This window comes from Haliotis cracherodii, unplaced genomic scaffold (assembly GCF_022045235.1).
Source record: "Haliotis cracherodii isolate W230 unplaced genomic scaffold, xgHalCrac1.p SCAF_13, whole genome shotgun sequence".
NCBI lineage: Eukaryota > Metazoa > Mollusca > Gastropoda > Lepetellida > Haliotidae > Haliotis > Haliotis cracherodii.
In genome coordinates, this window is record NW_027266268.1 from 30,614,615 (window position 1) to 30,629,161 (window position 14,547).

At 41.1% G+C, this 14,547-nt stretch overlaps 1 protein-coding gene across 1 annotated transcript; it reads left to right on the plus strand.

Moving 5' to 3' along the window:
• The first annotated feature begins 762 nt into the window (after nucleotides 1–762).
• On the plus strand, nucleotides 763–5,769 carry LOC139459169 (uncharacterized). The gene is made up of 2 exons (XM_071240623.1): nucleotides 763–820; nucleotides 4,753–5,769. The coding sequence occupies exon 2, from the start codon at nucleotides 4,945–4,947 to the stop codon at nucleotides 5,356–5,358; it is 414 nt and encodes a 137-aa protein (XP_071096724.1). The 5' UTR covers nucleotides 763–820; nucleotides 4,753–4,944; the 3' UTR covers nucleotides 5,359–5,769.
• The last annotated feature ends 8,778 nt before the right edge of the window (nucleotides 5,770–14,547 follow it).

Here is a 14,547-nt window from a genome sequence, read left to right on the forward strand (position 1 = left end):
TATATATGTACGTGTAAGAACAACAAAGTAATAAGAAAACAAAAGGCGGAAACTTAACAAGGGAAGCCAATTGGCACTTGGTGATTAATATATGAACATGTGCTTGTCACGTGCGTAAATGCACCCAAAAAGAAACTGTTATTACAAAAGCCCATGTGACAATGACGATACGTTCATGTAAATAATAATACATTAAATACAGCACGACTGTGAATGACCAAAAGCAACAATGTGTAGCAAACACCATATTGTGGGAAAACTGCATATTTACAATTTTTGCAATTTGTATGCAATCAAACGTCCAACTGAAAACATTGACAGTAAAGCATTAAACAAGCCTGTTCCCTCCTGGCGGAACATAAAACCTTTAAAGGTTTTTTTTTTACTCCAGCACTTTTGGCCTATTTTGGGAATAGCTTAGTCACAGTCACAAGACTATGACGGAACCTATAGCAACAATGTGAAGGAAACACTATATTGTGGGAAACTGCTCAACAATTTCGCAATTCAGCTACATTGACAAGTCAAGCATAAACCAGGCCTGTCCCCTCCTGGCGGAACATACAGCCGGCTCTCATGAAATGAATACTCCAGCACGACTCACCTATTTTGGGAATAGCTTAGTCACAGTCACAAGACTATGACGGGTTTCCCCCCCCCCCCGGGTGCAATTTCCAATGTTGAGGGGGCAAAGATTACGGTAGGCAGTCACGATGCAGGGTGGTATAAATGAGGGGGTATTTGTCTTGGAACTCAAAGTTGGAATCACCGTTCTCGAGACTGACTGCAAAATTCACAGCGTCTGGACGATATTCGACAGGTTTGTTTGTTACTTTATTTTCTAAGTTTTATTTGTTTGTTTGTTGTTTAACGCCGCACTCAGCAATATTCCAGCTATATGACGGCGGTCTGTAAATAATTGAGTCTGGACCAGACAATCCAGTGATTGACATCATCGCAATTGGGATCGATGACATGGATCAACTAAGTCAGCGAGCCTGACCACCCGATCCCGTTAGTCGCCTCTTTCGGCAAGCATAGTCGCCTTTTACGGCAAGCATTGGTTGCTGAAGACCTATTCTACCCCTGATCTTCACGGGTCTCTAAGTTGTATTACATGTTTTATTATTGATAAAAATAATAATGATGATGATGATGATGATGATGATGATGACCTGTCAACTGGCAACTGGCAACTGCATCTTGTAGTGATGGGTTAGAGGCCTCGAAATATCGTGACATAGTCTAAAACAAAAAAGGTTCAATTCGATGTGCTATTATTTTCTGAAGCCCAAAACAGAAAATGCCTCTCTTTTACTGTCGTTTGAGAATAAGATGTTATTTAGGAAATAAGAATTTAATTGGATAATAAAAATTTAATCGAATAATAAGACATTAATTTTGTTGAAGATGGATCCTATATGCTAAAACGATATAAAGGTATTTTCTATTCTGCCTCGTGTTCTTTGCATGTCTTTCGGTGATCAAGTCAAGATGTTCATCCGTTTTATGGGATGGAAAATTCGAGATGTTTGTTTCTCCCAATACGCCATAAAATGGCATCCTGCTATAGTCTGGAAGGTAATTTAAGGTACCGACGTTTACTACAATATCGGGAATCACGCACACACGAATACGATGTTAGCAGTGGGCGTCTCAACGTGCGTGATTCCCGTGCACCCTTTCGTGTTGAGTTGATTGGTTCAACTGTGTCATGTGGCCCTGTGACGCAGGGGTAGCATTGTGCAGATGGCTGTTTCAATGAATGCTCGTTCCACCCGTGACGAACAGGTCTGGTTGCTGATGACATATAGTGATAGCTAAATGGACAGATTTTTTATTCATTCACCGATTGTCTTTAAATGTAATATCCAGTTATGTATGACTGTTTAATAATTTCATACCAACTTTGACTGGAGTAGGTCCAATAGTTTTTCAGATATTGTAGTAAACGTCGGTACCTTAAATCACAGGAGTCCGTATCTAAAAATAGACGCCCTCATGCATATTCATGACCATATCCACACGGCGTCTATTTTTAGATACGGACTCCTGTGCTTAAATTACCTTCCAGACTATACCTTAGTTAGGATAACATTGATCAGTATGTAAAGCTCCACATATACCACTGACAAAAATATGGGAACTGATGTTGAGATAGTGAATGTGTGATGACTTCTGTAAAATTAATTTCGGTCGTGTTGATCTGTATATCTGGTGTGTCCACCATGTTGGGCGATACATGCACGACACCCTGATGTCATACTGTTGATTAACTTGCGTATTGTTGCCCTCGGTATTGGCCGTCATTCCGCCTGAAGAGCTTCCCCAAGCTGGGCCATCATGTTGGGCGATACATGCACGACACCCTGATGTCATACTGTTGATTAACTTGCGTATTGTTGCCCTTGGTATTACCAGTCATTCCGCCTGAAGAGCTACCCCAAGCTGGGCCACCTTGTTGGGCGATACATGCACGACACCCTGATGTCATACTGTTGATTAACTTGCGTCTTGTTGCCCTCGGTATTGGCCGTCATTCCGTCTGAAGAACTACCCCAAGCTGGGTCAGGTTGGCGGGTGCTGGGTCACTGGCGTACACTCTCCACCCGAGAACATCCCACAGATGTCGAACACATCAGAGGGGACTTAGTGGGCAAGTCCAAGTCCAAGTCTCGTCGGAGATAATCGGTGACGACCTTGACACGATGTGGTCTGGCATTGTCACCTTGCCGTTCAAAACTTCTGCCGATAATTCTAGCAAATTGAACAGCGACAAGGCGCAAAATTTCGTCAAGATATCGCTGGCCAGTCAATGTCCATTCACATTAACCAAATCAGTTCGCCTGTCATGTGTGATACAACCCCAAACCATGACACTACTGCCCCCATACTGATAATGGTCAAGAATTGTCGCCAACAGCGTTTGCTGCCATCTGTGTGAATCGGAGGCAAAACACTGATTCGTCTGTAAACATGGTGTGACGCAATTGGCGCACATCCCGTCCATGGTGTTGCCTAGCCCACCCAATCTTTGCCCACTATGGTACACTGTAAAGGTCACACCCTTTACAGGACGTCCTGCTGTAAGAAAGAAAGGTTTTTAACGGTAGATATTGAAAATGGCCTTCCTGTTGCTGTTCGGAATTCGTTAGTGTTAGCAGGAACGGATTTGAATCTATTGCGTAGTGCAATTAATGTAATGAGAGCCTGCCATAGCTCTCATTGCAGCCCCACCCGTTTGACGGTACTTGTCCAACAGTCGAGAAATTACCCTTTTCTTTACATCCCATACATTTGCGGGCAACTTGGGATATTTACGTCCAATCCCCCCCCCCCCCCCCCCTCCCTTTCTTTCATTTTAAGCACAATTCCATAAGTAGTGGGGAGTACACACTTTGGCTTCTGTGTGCTGCTTATGCATGATGTGAACTTTCATTGTGATTAGATGTTGCGTTCAGATTATAAATGTACACTCAATGATAGCTACATTCAAATTATTAGTTCCCATATTTTTGGTCGGTAGTATATCTATATAGACCATGTCATAATTGTTGTCAGTTCCTTACACCAGAGCGATGGCCGTCTAGGACCTGCATCATTTCGGGCTTTCCTCCCACTTTATGCTGACACGCTGTAATACAACTGGAAAACTGTTCAAAGCGGCGTTTAACCCAACTCGCTCACAGTTTTTTAACATCTAGATTGTCACACTGATTTTTGCCGTCGACTATCAATACCCGTACACATTTTTCATGACATTCTTGTACCGCCTCGGTGGCCCAGTGGATAGAGTGTCTGCCCAGAGAGCGGGAGGTCGGTGGTTATATCCCGGCAGCGTCATACCAAAATATGTTACACGAAGGTACATGTTGTTTCCCTGCCTAAGACAAGCGTGGTACTTGTTGTTTCCCTGCCTAGTGTTCGGCGTTATGGGAAAAAACAAGTTGGCTCGGTGTATACTGTTCGCAGTAGGGCATTCATGTTAAACTGTGGCATGTTATCCCAGTGGGCTGGATCTATAAAACAAGCATTATTCTGGACTAGTACAAACCTTTGATATCACCTCCACCCATGATGGACTACCTTATATATAGACTACCACGGTTATGATCCCTGTTTGGAATAGGTCCTCAGCAGCCTATGCTGGTCGTAAGAGGCGACCAAATGTTTCCGTTGGTAAGGATCGCTGACTTGGTTGAGAGCATGCCATCGTAACCTGAAGGAACAGATCGTTGCTCATATTATAACTGGGCTCTCTGGTCCACTCACTCCAACGTCCCATGAAGATCCGGGGTAAAATAGGTCTTCAGCAACCCATGCTTGCCGTAAAAGGCGACTATGCTTGTCGGAAGAGGCGACTAACGGGGTCGGGTGGTCAGACTTGCTGACTAGGTGGAAGCATGTCGTCGTATCCCAAATGCGTGGATCTATGCTCATGATGTCAATCATTGGATTGTCTGGTCCAGACTTGATTATTTACAGACGCCGTCATATAGCTGGAATATTGCTGAGTGGGGAGTAAAACAAATTTGATTTCCCAATTTACTGAAAACAAACGTCGGAAAGATTGAAAATTATTCGACGCTGAGGTTGCATTACTGCTGACCATCGCAAAATTGTACTATAAGTTGAAATAATGTTGTTCTATTTTCAAACAGTTTCAATTTTCTAGTAGCCCATTGTATGAAATCTATTGGATAGCTGAAGCCCGTGAAAGAGACAATCAAATATTCATTTTTCTTCTTCCAGCTATGGAAGGTGTTGTAAAGACTCTGATGGTGCTGGTCATAGCGTGTACCATCGGTGCCTGTCTTGGCATGCCGTCTACAGGACGTCCTGATGGTCCTGGTCGTCCTTTGGAGGAGGTTAACATGACGAGGCCTGACGATCAGCTGGAAATCGGTGCAGACCGGAGACAGGACCCTGAAGATCAACGGCAAAATGCCACAGAAGGGAGGCCGATACCAGAAGATCAGCAGGAGGATGCTTCAGAAGGGAGACCGAAACCGGAAAACCAGCGGAAAGACGCCGCAGAAGGGAGACCGAAACCTGAAGATCAGCGGAAAGGCGCTGCAGAAGGGAGACCGAAACCTGAAGATCAGCGGAAAGGCGCTGCAGAAGGGAGACCGAAACCTGAAGATCAGCGGAAAGGCGCTGCAGAAGGGAGACCGAAACCTGAAGATCAGCGGAGACATGCTGCAGAAGGGAGACCGAAACCGGAAAATCAGCAGAAAGACGCTGCAAAAGGGAGACCGAAACCGGGAAATCAGCGCCACAGAAGGCCGAAATAAGCGGAATGGTGCTGCAGAGGAGAGACCGAAACCTGATCAGCTGAAGGACAGCGAGGCAATTTGATATACCGACCACACCATGCCCAAAATATATCCCGACGTGGACTTCATGCATACATGTGCTTCGATATGTTCTTCTTTTTCACATAACGGTGGCGATACATTTTTGAGTAAATATCTGAAAGAGAAGTTATCCGTGAAACTACGCTTCCAATGACATTTGCTATCAGAAAACACACATACATTGTTTGTCAATATGAAAGCTAAAAATCAACATACCCTCTGTTGTAAATGACGTTTTCGAATTTCGTAAAATATTCCTGAAATTAAGAAATACCCAGTTGTACGTTTACGTGAACATGATAAATGACTTCAGCGACGTTTAATGATGCTTTCGAATTGTTAAACCAAATCAACATTATAAATACATGAAATAATTATTACTTTGTATTTCTTTAGACGTCTTATAATATGAATCTACTGTATCTGATTTTCCCTTTATTAAAATGTAAAATCAACTTTGAATAATAAAATTCCCCTTCCTTCTTCAATTATTCTTTGTATTTCTTCAATTAGTGAGTGAGTGAGTTAAGATTTAACGTCAAATCGGCAGTATATCAGCCATATCGTGACGAGATTGCTTTAATCAAAGTCGCCAGACGTTGTTTATGTTTCGGAATTATTCCAGCTATATGACGGCGGTCTGTAAATAATCGAGTCTGGATCAGTCAATCCAGTGACTGACATCATGAGCATCGATCTACGCAATTGGGATACGATGACATGCATCAACCAAGTCAGCAAGTCTGACCACCCGATCACGTAAGTCGCCACTAACGACCAGCATGGGTTGCTGAAGAACAATTCTAATCCGGATCTTCACTGCTATACTCGTCCTATACCGTGTTAGGATGACACATCACTAGTTTAAAGGGGAGGTGTACACGCAAAAATCACTTTCTTTCTTTTTCTAAACAAAACGCAATTTTAGAATTAGTTAGTATCTGTGTTTGAAAATATACACTCATTTTTTTTCACAGTGAAAGTAGGAAGCTCACAATAGTGTGAAAGTGATATGCCGTTATGAGGCCTTCGTTTTACGAGCGAAATAGGCCTGAGTTATCCCCCTTAGATTATGACGTAATTGGTGCCAATTCAACTGGGTCCCTGTCTATTCTCAACGCAAAAGATATCAAGGACCAGTTTGCGGTAAAACAACATGGTCTACGACACACTCCGGCGCAGTGGTGACTCAGCATAACACAATGGCTGGCATCTGAGATGCTAGAATCACAAAACTGTACCTACACCACGCGAAGCGGCTCTAACAAAGCATGATGACGTCATAATGTTTATCAATTGGCACCAATGACGTCATATTGCAAGGGACATAAGCCATGGTGTTTTGGAAATAGAACACTTGGTAAATGTGAAAAATATAAATCGTTTTAGTGCAAAAAATATGTTAATTAAATATGATGATTTTATATTTTTGTCTATGACACTTCTATGTTAACACTTTTAATGTGGAAAAAGTACAAGAAAAAAAGGTTCATTTCCGTGTGAACTTGCCCTTTAAATACATACTTCATCTACTTTTAATTCGTTCATTCGTTAGAGTGTGTATTCTTGTTTAACGACATACTCAGCAAGAACCTAGCTACAAAACGACGGCCAGTATATAAAATCAATTCTGGATCAGACAATCCAGTGATTGATCTCATGAGCAACGATCCATGCAGTCAGGGTACGATGACATGCAATCAACCAGGTCACCGAGCCTGACCACCCGATCCCGTTATAGTCGCCTCCTACGACCAGCATTGGTTGCTAGGGACCGATTCTAAACCCGAATGGCCACTGAGATAACGTACACGCTTATTATGGTGAAAGGGGGCGGTCGGGTAGCCCAGTGGTTAAAGCGTTCGCTCGTCACGCCGATGACACGGGTTCAATTCCCGACATAGGTACAAAGTGTGAAGCCCATTTCTGGTGTCCCCCGCCGAGATATTGCTGGAATATTGCTAAAAGCGACGTAAAACCATACTCACTCACTCACTCACTATTATGGTGATAGGTTAAAGCGTTCGCTCGTCAAGCCGAATGTCCGCATTCGATTACAAACATGGGTACAATGTGTGAAGCCCATTTCTGGTGTCAATCTCGCCCGATATGGCTGGAACCTTGTTAAAAGCATCATGACCAAAACTCAATGACGATGTTTATCGCTAGCAAAATGGATATATCTTGAAATGCGCACATTACAATTTTCGTTATTACTGTAAGTAATAAACTCTTCAAAAAAAGAACGCAAAGACATTTTTGTGTGAGGTAGGAAATATACATTTATACGGACATACAAGGTATTGAGCCAAAATGTTGTGGAGAGAACACTTGGTGATTGTAGTCATGTCAGGTATCGGTACATAGGAAAAGTCCAAGTGAAAGCCATCTACCATCAATAACACGTATGTCCCCTGTTGGAATCGATAGCAGCCTGACATCTCCTGCCCATGGAAGAGACGAGTATGCGAATCGCATCCTTGGGAAAGGTAGCCCACTCGCCCTGCAACGCAAAGGCCAACTGCTGCAACGTCTGGGGTTGTGGTTGACGTCGGCGTAGCCGTCTATCCAATTCATCCCACGGGCTCTCTATCGGGTTCAAATCTGGGGATCTGGAGGGCCAGGGGAGAACATCAACGTTGTTGTTGTGTGGACAGGCTCTTGTGATCCGCGCTGTCTGCGGTCAAGCGTTGTCCTGCTGCATTGAATACATCGTTGCCGTTGGCTGCAATTGGGAGTACGTGTGGTAGGAGAATTTCGTTGATGTATCATTGAGCCGTAACATTGTCCTGGATATGGACCAAACCTGTCATGCCATGGTGAGAGATCGACGCCCACATCATAACGCCACTCCCATCAAACCTGTTCACTTCCTGTACGCAGTATCCGGCGTAACGTTCTCCTCTACGTCTGTAGACCCGTGCTCTTCCATCTCCTTGACGGAGGAGAAATCTTGATTCGTCACTGAACCAGACATCTCTCCATCGCAGTTAAGGTCATACCCTTTATTGACGACACCAATGCAGTCGTTGTTGGTACGTATTTCCCGACTAATGGTTTGCATGTCCTCGTTGTGATCATTTCATTCCGTGAAATTTGTCACTCACACTATAACACATTTAACCTCTTCATGTTGCACCTCTTGGTCCGCTAATTTTGCTTATATGGCCAAAAATATCTGTTTTGCGTTTCTTTTGTTTTGAAGAGTATATGTCTTATCAGCGGAATGACTTGTTTTCACTCTATAAGTATTATCATTAAATTTTGTATTATCATGATGTAGTACGGTGGCCCATAAGGGACATGGCGTCTGTTTTTCCATATCTTAATATTTCACTTACTTTTATCGTTACCTTTTGAAAATTAACACGTTTTGTCTTACAAATATGTGATAAGTCATGTGTAAAGAAGATATTGAATCGCTGAAAAGTGAAACGAAAATGTCAAAAACTAAAATGAAAATGTCAAAAAACAAAAACGAAGATGTCAAAAACTAAAATGAAAATACAGAAAACTATTTCCACCGCGGTGATAATATTTCCACCGCGGTGAAAACTATTTCCACCGCCATGATAATATTTCTACCGCGGTGATAATATTTCTTCCGCGGTGTTAATATTTCTATCGCGGTGATAATATTTCTACCGCGGTGAAAACTATTTCTACCGCGGTGATAATATTTCTACCGCGGTGAAAACTATTTACACCGCGGTGGAAATAGTTTTCTGTATTTTCATTTTAGTTTTTGACATTTTCGCTTTTGTTTTTGACATTTTCGTTTTGTTTTTTGACATTTCCATTTTAGTTTTTGCAGTTTTCCCTTCACATTTCAGCGACTCAATAGCTACTTGAAAGTACATTTTCCATGTTTTCAGTTGTATTTATACATGATTTATCACATATTTGTATGACAAATCGTGTTAATTTGCAAAAGGTTACGATAACAGTACGTGAAATATCAAAATATGGATAAACAGACTCCATGTCCCTTATGGGCCACCGTATGTAGTTGGTTTCACTGAAACACATCCGGATGAATCTGTAGACAATGAAACTGTGGCAATCATTTCATGATCCAATACGGAAAGATGGAAATGCTTTTGGGGAGGGGTTATGCTATATATCACTAAGTGTTTTACATACAAGAGAATGCAAGAACTAGAAAATATTACTGATGAAAGTATATGGATAAAAATAGTTCTTCCTCAAGGGCCTTTATTACTCTGTGTTGTTTACAGACCGAAACACAATTCAATACAGTTTTGGAGTCGTTTAGATAATTCTATCGAAGTTGCATTGGATATATCTAATAAATTGGTGATTGTCGGTGATGTAAATGAAAATTTATTATCTAACAGAAAAAATCGTTTAAACGAAATTTTACACAGAAAAAATACAAGGAATGTTATTGTTGAGCCCACCTGAGTCACTTCTAAATCTAACACATTTTTATCTCCAATCATTGTCAGTGAAGATGTTGATGTAAAGGTCAGTGACTTCTTTGATAGGCATTTAGAAGTTGGAGTACTAAGTAAAGATAAGAATTTATGGATAAACAACTTCTTTATTACAATTAAGAGCGACGTTTCGGTGTAGGTTCAAGCAAGTGATATACAGAGTTACTTACTTACATATATTGGAGATTTTACGTGCGCTTTCCGACTGCAGCGTATTTCGCACACGTGCCCGGCCAAGCCATTTAATGTGTTTCCGAAAAGGGGAAAAAGTTGTTTGGCAATCCAGTAGGGGTGTTTTAGTGGTTGCTTATATAGAATTTTGGAAATTTTGAAATTTTGAAAAAATGCCAAGAGGGTTTGGGGGACGAACTAAGGGACCTGAGTATGGAAGTTTGTTAGTTTGATTATGTGGTCTGGTTTAGGATTGCTTCTAGAGTAAGAGCCTTATTTAGATTTAGGGTGGTTTGTAGTGTAGTTCGGTGTGTTAGGTAATGGGTGCAGTGTATGAGTGCGTGTTCTGGGGTTTCTTGTTGTTTGAAATGTGGGCAGGTTCCTGTTGCGTGTTTTCTTATTATTTTGAGGTGGTTATTTAGGTTGGTATGTCCTGTTTGGAGTTTAGTAATTACTCTGTCGATTTTTTTGGACGGATGTAGAATTTTTGGTTTGGTTAGGGTTTTTTTGAGAACCTTTTTGATTTGGCTATTTGAGTTTTGATATAGGTTATGCCATTTTTGGTGATTTTTTTTTGTTAACACTTTTAATTTCTGATTTGGAGATGGGTAGGTTTAAGCTTATTTCTGGGATTTTAAGGGATAGTTTAGCTGCTTTATCGGCGTTTTTATTGCCGTATATTCCTACGTGGGCGGGGATCCAAATGAATACTATTTGTTTGCCAGCCTTAGTTAAATCGTTTGAGCTTTTTAGTATCTGATTTATTAGTTCGGGGCGGGTTTTGGTGTTTTTATTTTGGAGGGCTTGTAGTCCACTGAGCGAGTCGGTAAGTATTAGGATTTTTTGTTGTTTTTTAGATTGTTGATTATGAAAGGCTGAGGCCATGCCCATTAGTTCGGCCGTGAATATTGATTTATTGTTTGGGAGTCGGTAGGATTGTGTGGCTTTAGTTGGTTGTGTGATGTGGACTCCGGAACCTGTGTGTTTGGAGATCGGATATGAGGATCCGTCTGTGTAAATGTGACACCAATTTGGCCAATTTTCATGTATGTATGCTAGTGTGGTGGTTTTGGCTATGTTTGGGTCGGTTTGTATATTGATTGTGCTAGCTAGTGTTATGTCTATTTTGGGTGCTTTAAGTTTTGGGGTGAAGATATTTGATTTTTTACAGTTTTGTTTAAGATTGTTTATTTGGTGTTCATTTAAGTAATTGGTTATTCTTTGGGATATTGAAGTAAGTGGAGGGTGTTTTCGAGCTAGGGCTTGGTTTTTTGGGCTGATGTTTTTGTTTATTAGGCTTTGAATTAGGGGGTTGGATTGAGACGTGGCCCAGAAATTTAGGGTTAATTGTTCCCTACGTAGACTTAGTGGCATTTCTCCTGTTAAGGCCTGGAGTGAAGTGTAGGAGGTGCCATGTTGAGTGCGTGTTATTAGTTTTAGAGCCTGATATTGGATTGAGTCTAGTTTTTTGCTTAGGGATTGGTTTAGGGTGTCGTATATGGCACATCCGTAGTCTATTTTAGATCTAATTAGTGATATATAGAGTGAGAGGAGGGTGTGGTACAGAGTGTGGTTGGCAAGTACATATACAAGTAAGAGGCAATGTTACTTACTTACTTACTTACTTTGGAGATTTAACGTGCGCTTTCCGACTGATGCGTATTTCGCACACGGGCCCGGCCAGGCCATTTAATGTGTTTCCGAAAGGGGCGAGGGTGGTCTGTGCAACCCAAGAGGGGGCTTTAGGGGTTGCTTATATGGAATTTGGGAACTTTGAGATTTGGAATAGATGCCGATTGGGTTGGGGAGCAGAACTAAGGGAGCTGGGTATGGTGGATGATTGTTTGTTTATGTGATTTTGATTTGGTAGGTTATTATGGTTTTAGATGCGTTTTATTAGTTCCGTTTTGATTAAGAATACGCCTAAGGCCTTGAAGTTTTCTAGTTTATTTTGTGGGTTTAGTATTGCTTCTAGAGTGAGAGCTTTGTTTAGATTGAGGGTGGTTTGTAATGCGGTTCGATGTGTTAGGTTGTGTGTGCAGTGGATGAGTGAGTGTTCTGGGGTTTCTGGTTGTTTGCAGTGTGGGCAGTTACCTGTAGTGTGTTTTTTTAAATTTTTTAGGTGGTTATTTAGGTTGGTGTGTCCTGTTTGGAGTTTAGTGATTACTCTGTCGATTTTTTTTGATGGATGGACAATTTTTGGTTTGGTTAGTGGTTTGCTGAGCACTCTGAGGCAATGTTCATACAGTAGAGTAGATATTGTTGTGCTGGAGTAGAGAAGCCTGTTATGTACATCCAAGGGTAGTGATGACAATCATCGGTGAAATCAGTGACATAAACAAAGGATGGAGCCAGTAATATAAACAACGGGATTATGGCTGATGAGTTGATGGTACGCCAGGGGTATGTAATAGCCTTGGTCACGGTTGATTGACGGCTGGAGTCTTTTGATGTTGATGGCTTCGTGTTGTTTCCTGATCTTGAAGTCTTTGAGGCTGGTGGTGAGGGCTGTGACTCTCTCCCACTGAATGCTGTGGCTTTGGATGTCACGGATGTGGTCTGATAGAGCTGATTTAGAATCCTATTTGGAGCCTGAGCTTTGATGTTCTTCTCTTCGGGTTTTGGGGGGCCTAGATGTTTTTTCCTTTGTAAGCTTGTCAACAGTTGCATGGAATGCGGTACACTGCTCCTGATGGTTCTAGCTTGTGCCTCGATGGTGGTTTCCCTGTGGCTATAATTGTGTTCTGAATGGTATGACTTCTCTTGAAAACTACATCAATGTTGGCCTGTTTCTTTAAGAGTCTCTGGCTTTTGTGGCTAACGGTTCCAAAGTTGGGAGGCTGATCACAAAGGGTGCAGACTGTTGACGTGTTGCTCACGATAGAGGTTATACTGTATAAATACTTGTTTGGGGTGGTTTAGTTCAGTAGTTATGTGTTGCTTCGTGGAACAGATGTTGTGAGCTCGGCTTGCTAGGGTTGAAATAATTCCTCTCTTGACTTGAGGTGGATGGTTGGAGACATAGTGTATGTATTGATCTGTGTGGGTAGGTTTCCGATAAACAGTGATTGGGGGTTTGTCATTATTATCTTTCTGTACGAGTACATCATGGAAGGGGAGCTGTCGATTGGTTTCTTCCTCCATGGTGAACTGCATTCGTGGGTTTTGTGAATTCAGGTGGTCCAATAGAGTTCTGGGGTCATTGTTGGGATGTAGGATGACAAAGGTGTCATCAACTTTGAGGAACCAGCAGAGGGGAGTTATTGGGGATGTTTCCAGGGCTTTTTCTTCAAGGTGGGTCAAAAATATCTCGGTGATCAAAGGTGATAGTGGGGATCCCATTGGGAGGCCGTGGGTGTATTGACAGAAGTTATCTATCCAGGTAAAGTATGTTGAGCTGATACAGGAGTGTATGAGTCGGATGATTTTTTTTTGATTTTTTTTTTTTATTATTCCACTTTTTTTGTCGTACAGCAGTTCATACATATTAATGTTCATACTGCGATTCTTAAAACAGCAACAGAATCATACATCATGGGGGCATATGAACTCAGATAATTCAGTATTTTTGTTGATATGGTTACAAAAATAGTTTATGGCAACTGGACCAAAACTTCACAAACTTGTTGTAGTTACAGTTAGAGTAAGCTATCGCTATCGGATGATGCTGTCAGTTGTTCGGTAGGTGTTTAGATATTTATGACCCACCTTGACGGAGGCGGCCATAAACTGTATAATGATACCATAACTACACGATGGGTATTCATAACGTATACAAAGTGAATACTCGTATCATCGTGCAACAGATTAACAAAACACATTACAAGAAATGAACTAAATATATAACTTAACTGTTTAAAAAGTATTCACAGAAACACATTCTAGCCGTGGTGAGAAAACTTGTGCCAGTATTGGTATTGGTATTGGTATTGGTATTGGTACTGGTATTGGTTTTGGTATTGGTGTTCAGTGTGAAATAAGTGCATCAATGTTTACTTATGAGACAGTATTAAATATACAGTACAATACAATATACATATTTTAGTAAATAAATAAACAAACAAACAAACAAGTAAAGAAAGAAAGATAGAAACAATAGGAAAGAAAGAATGAAAAATATAACTCAATAAAACGATGGGTTATTAAGAAGTCAATATAGAAAACACTGAAAGAAAAGATTATGTCAAATTAAACAAATATATTAATTTTGATTATTCAGAAGTGATACACATAAAGAAGAACATTTATGAATGTCAGTTATGAGGAACACAACGTTTCGGATATATGCTTACTCCTTCATCAGGTGAATATGATGCAGAGAGCATATATATGTACATGTAAGAACAACAAAGTAATAAGATAACAAAAGGTAGAAACTTAACAAGGGAAGCCAATTGGCGCTTATAGGGGATTAATATATGAACACTTGCTTGTCACGTGCGTGAATGCACTCAAAAGGAAACTGTTATTACAAAAGCCCATGTGACAATGACGATACGTTCATGTAAATAATAATAACTGAAATACAGCACGACTTGAACTGTGAATGACATATAGCAACA

Coding starts and splice junctions, on each gene's coding strand:
- LOC139459169 (XM_071240623.1), top strand. CDS start 4,945: ATGCCACAGAAGGGAGGCCGATACCAGAAGATCAGCAGGAGGATGCTT.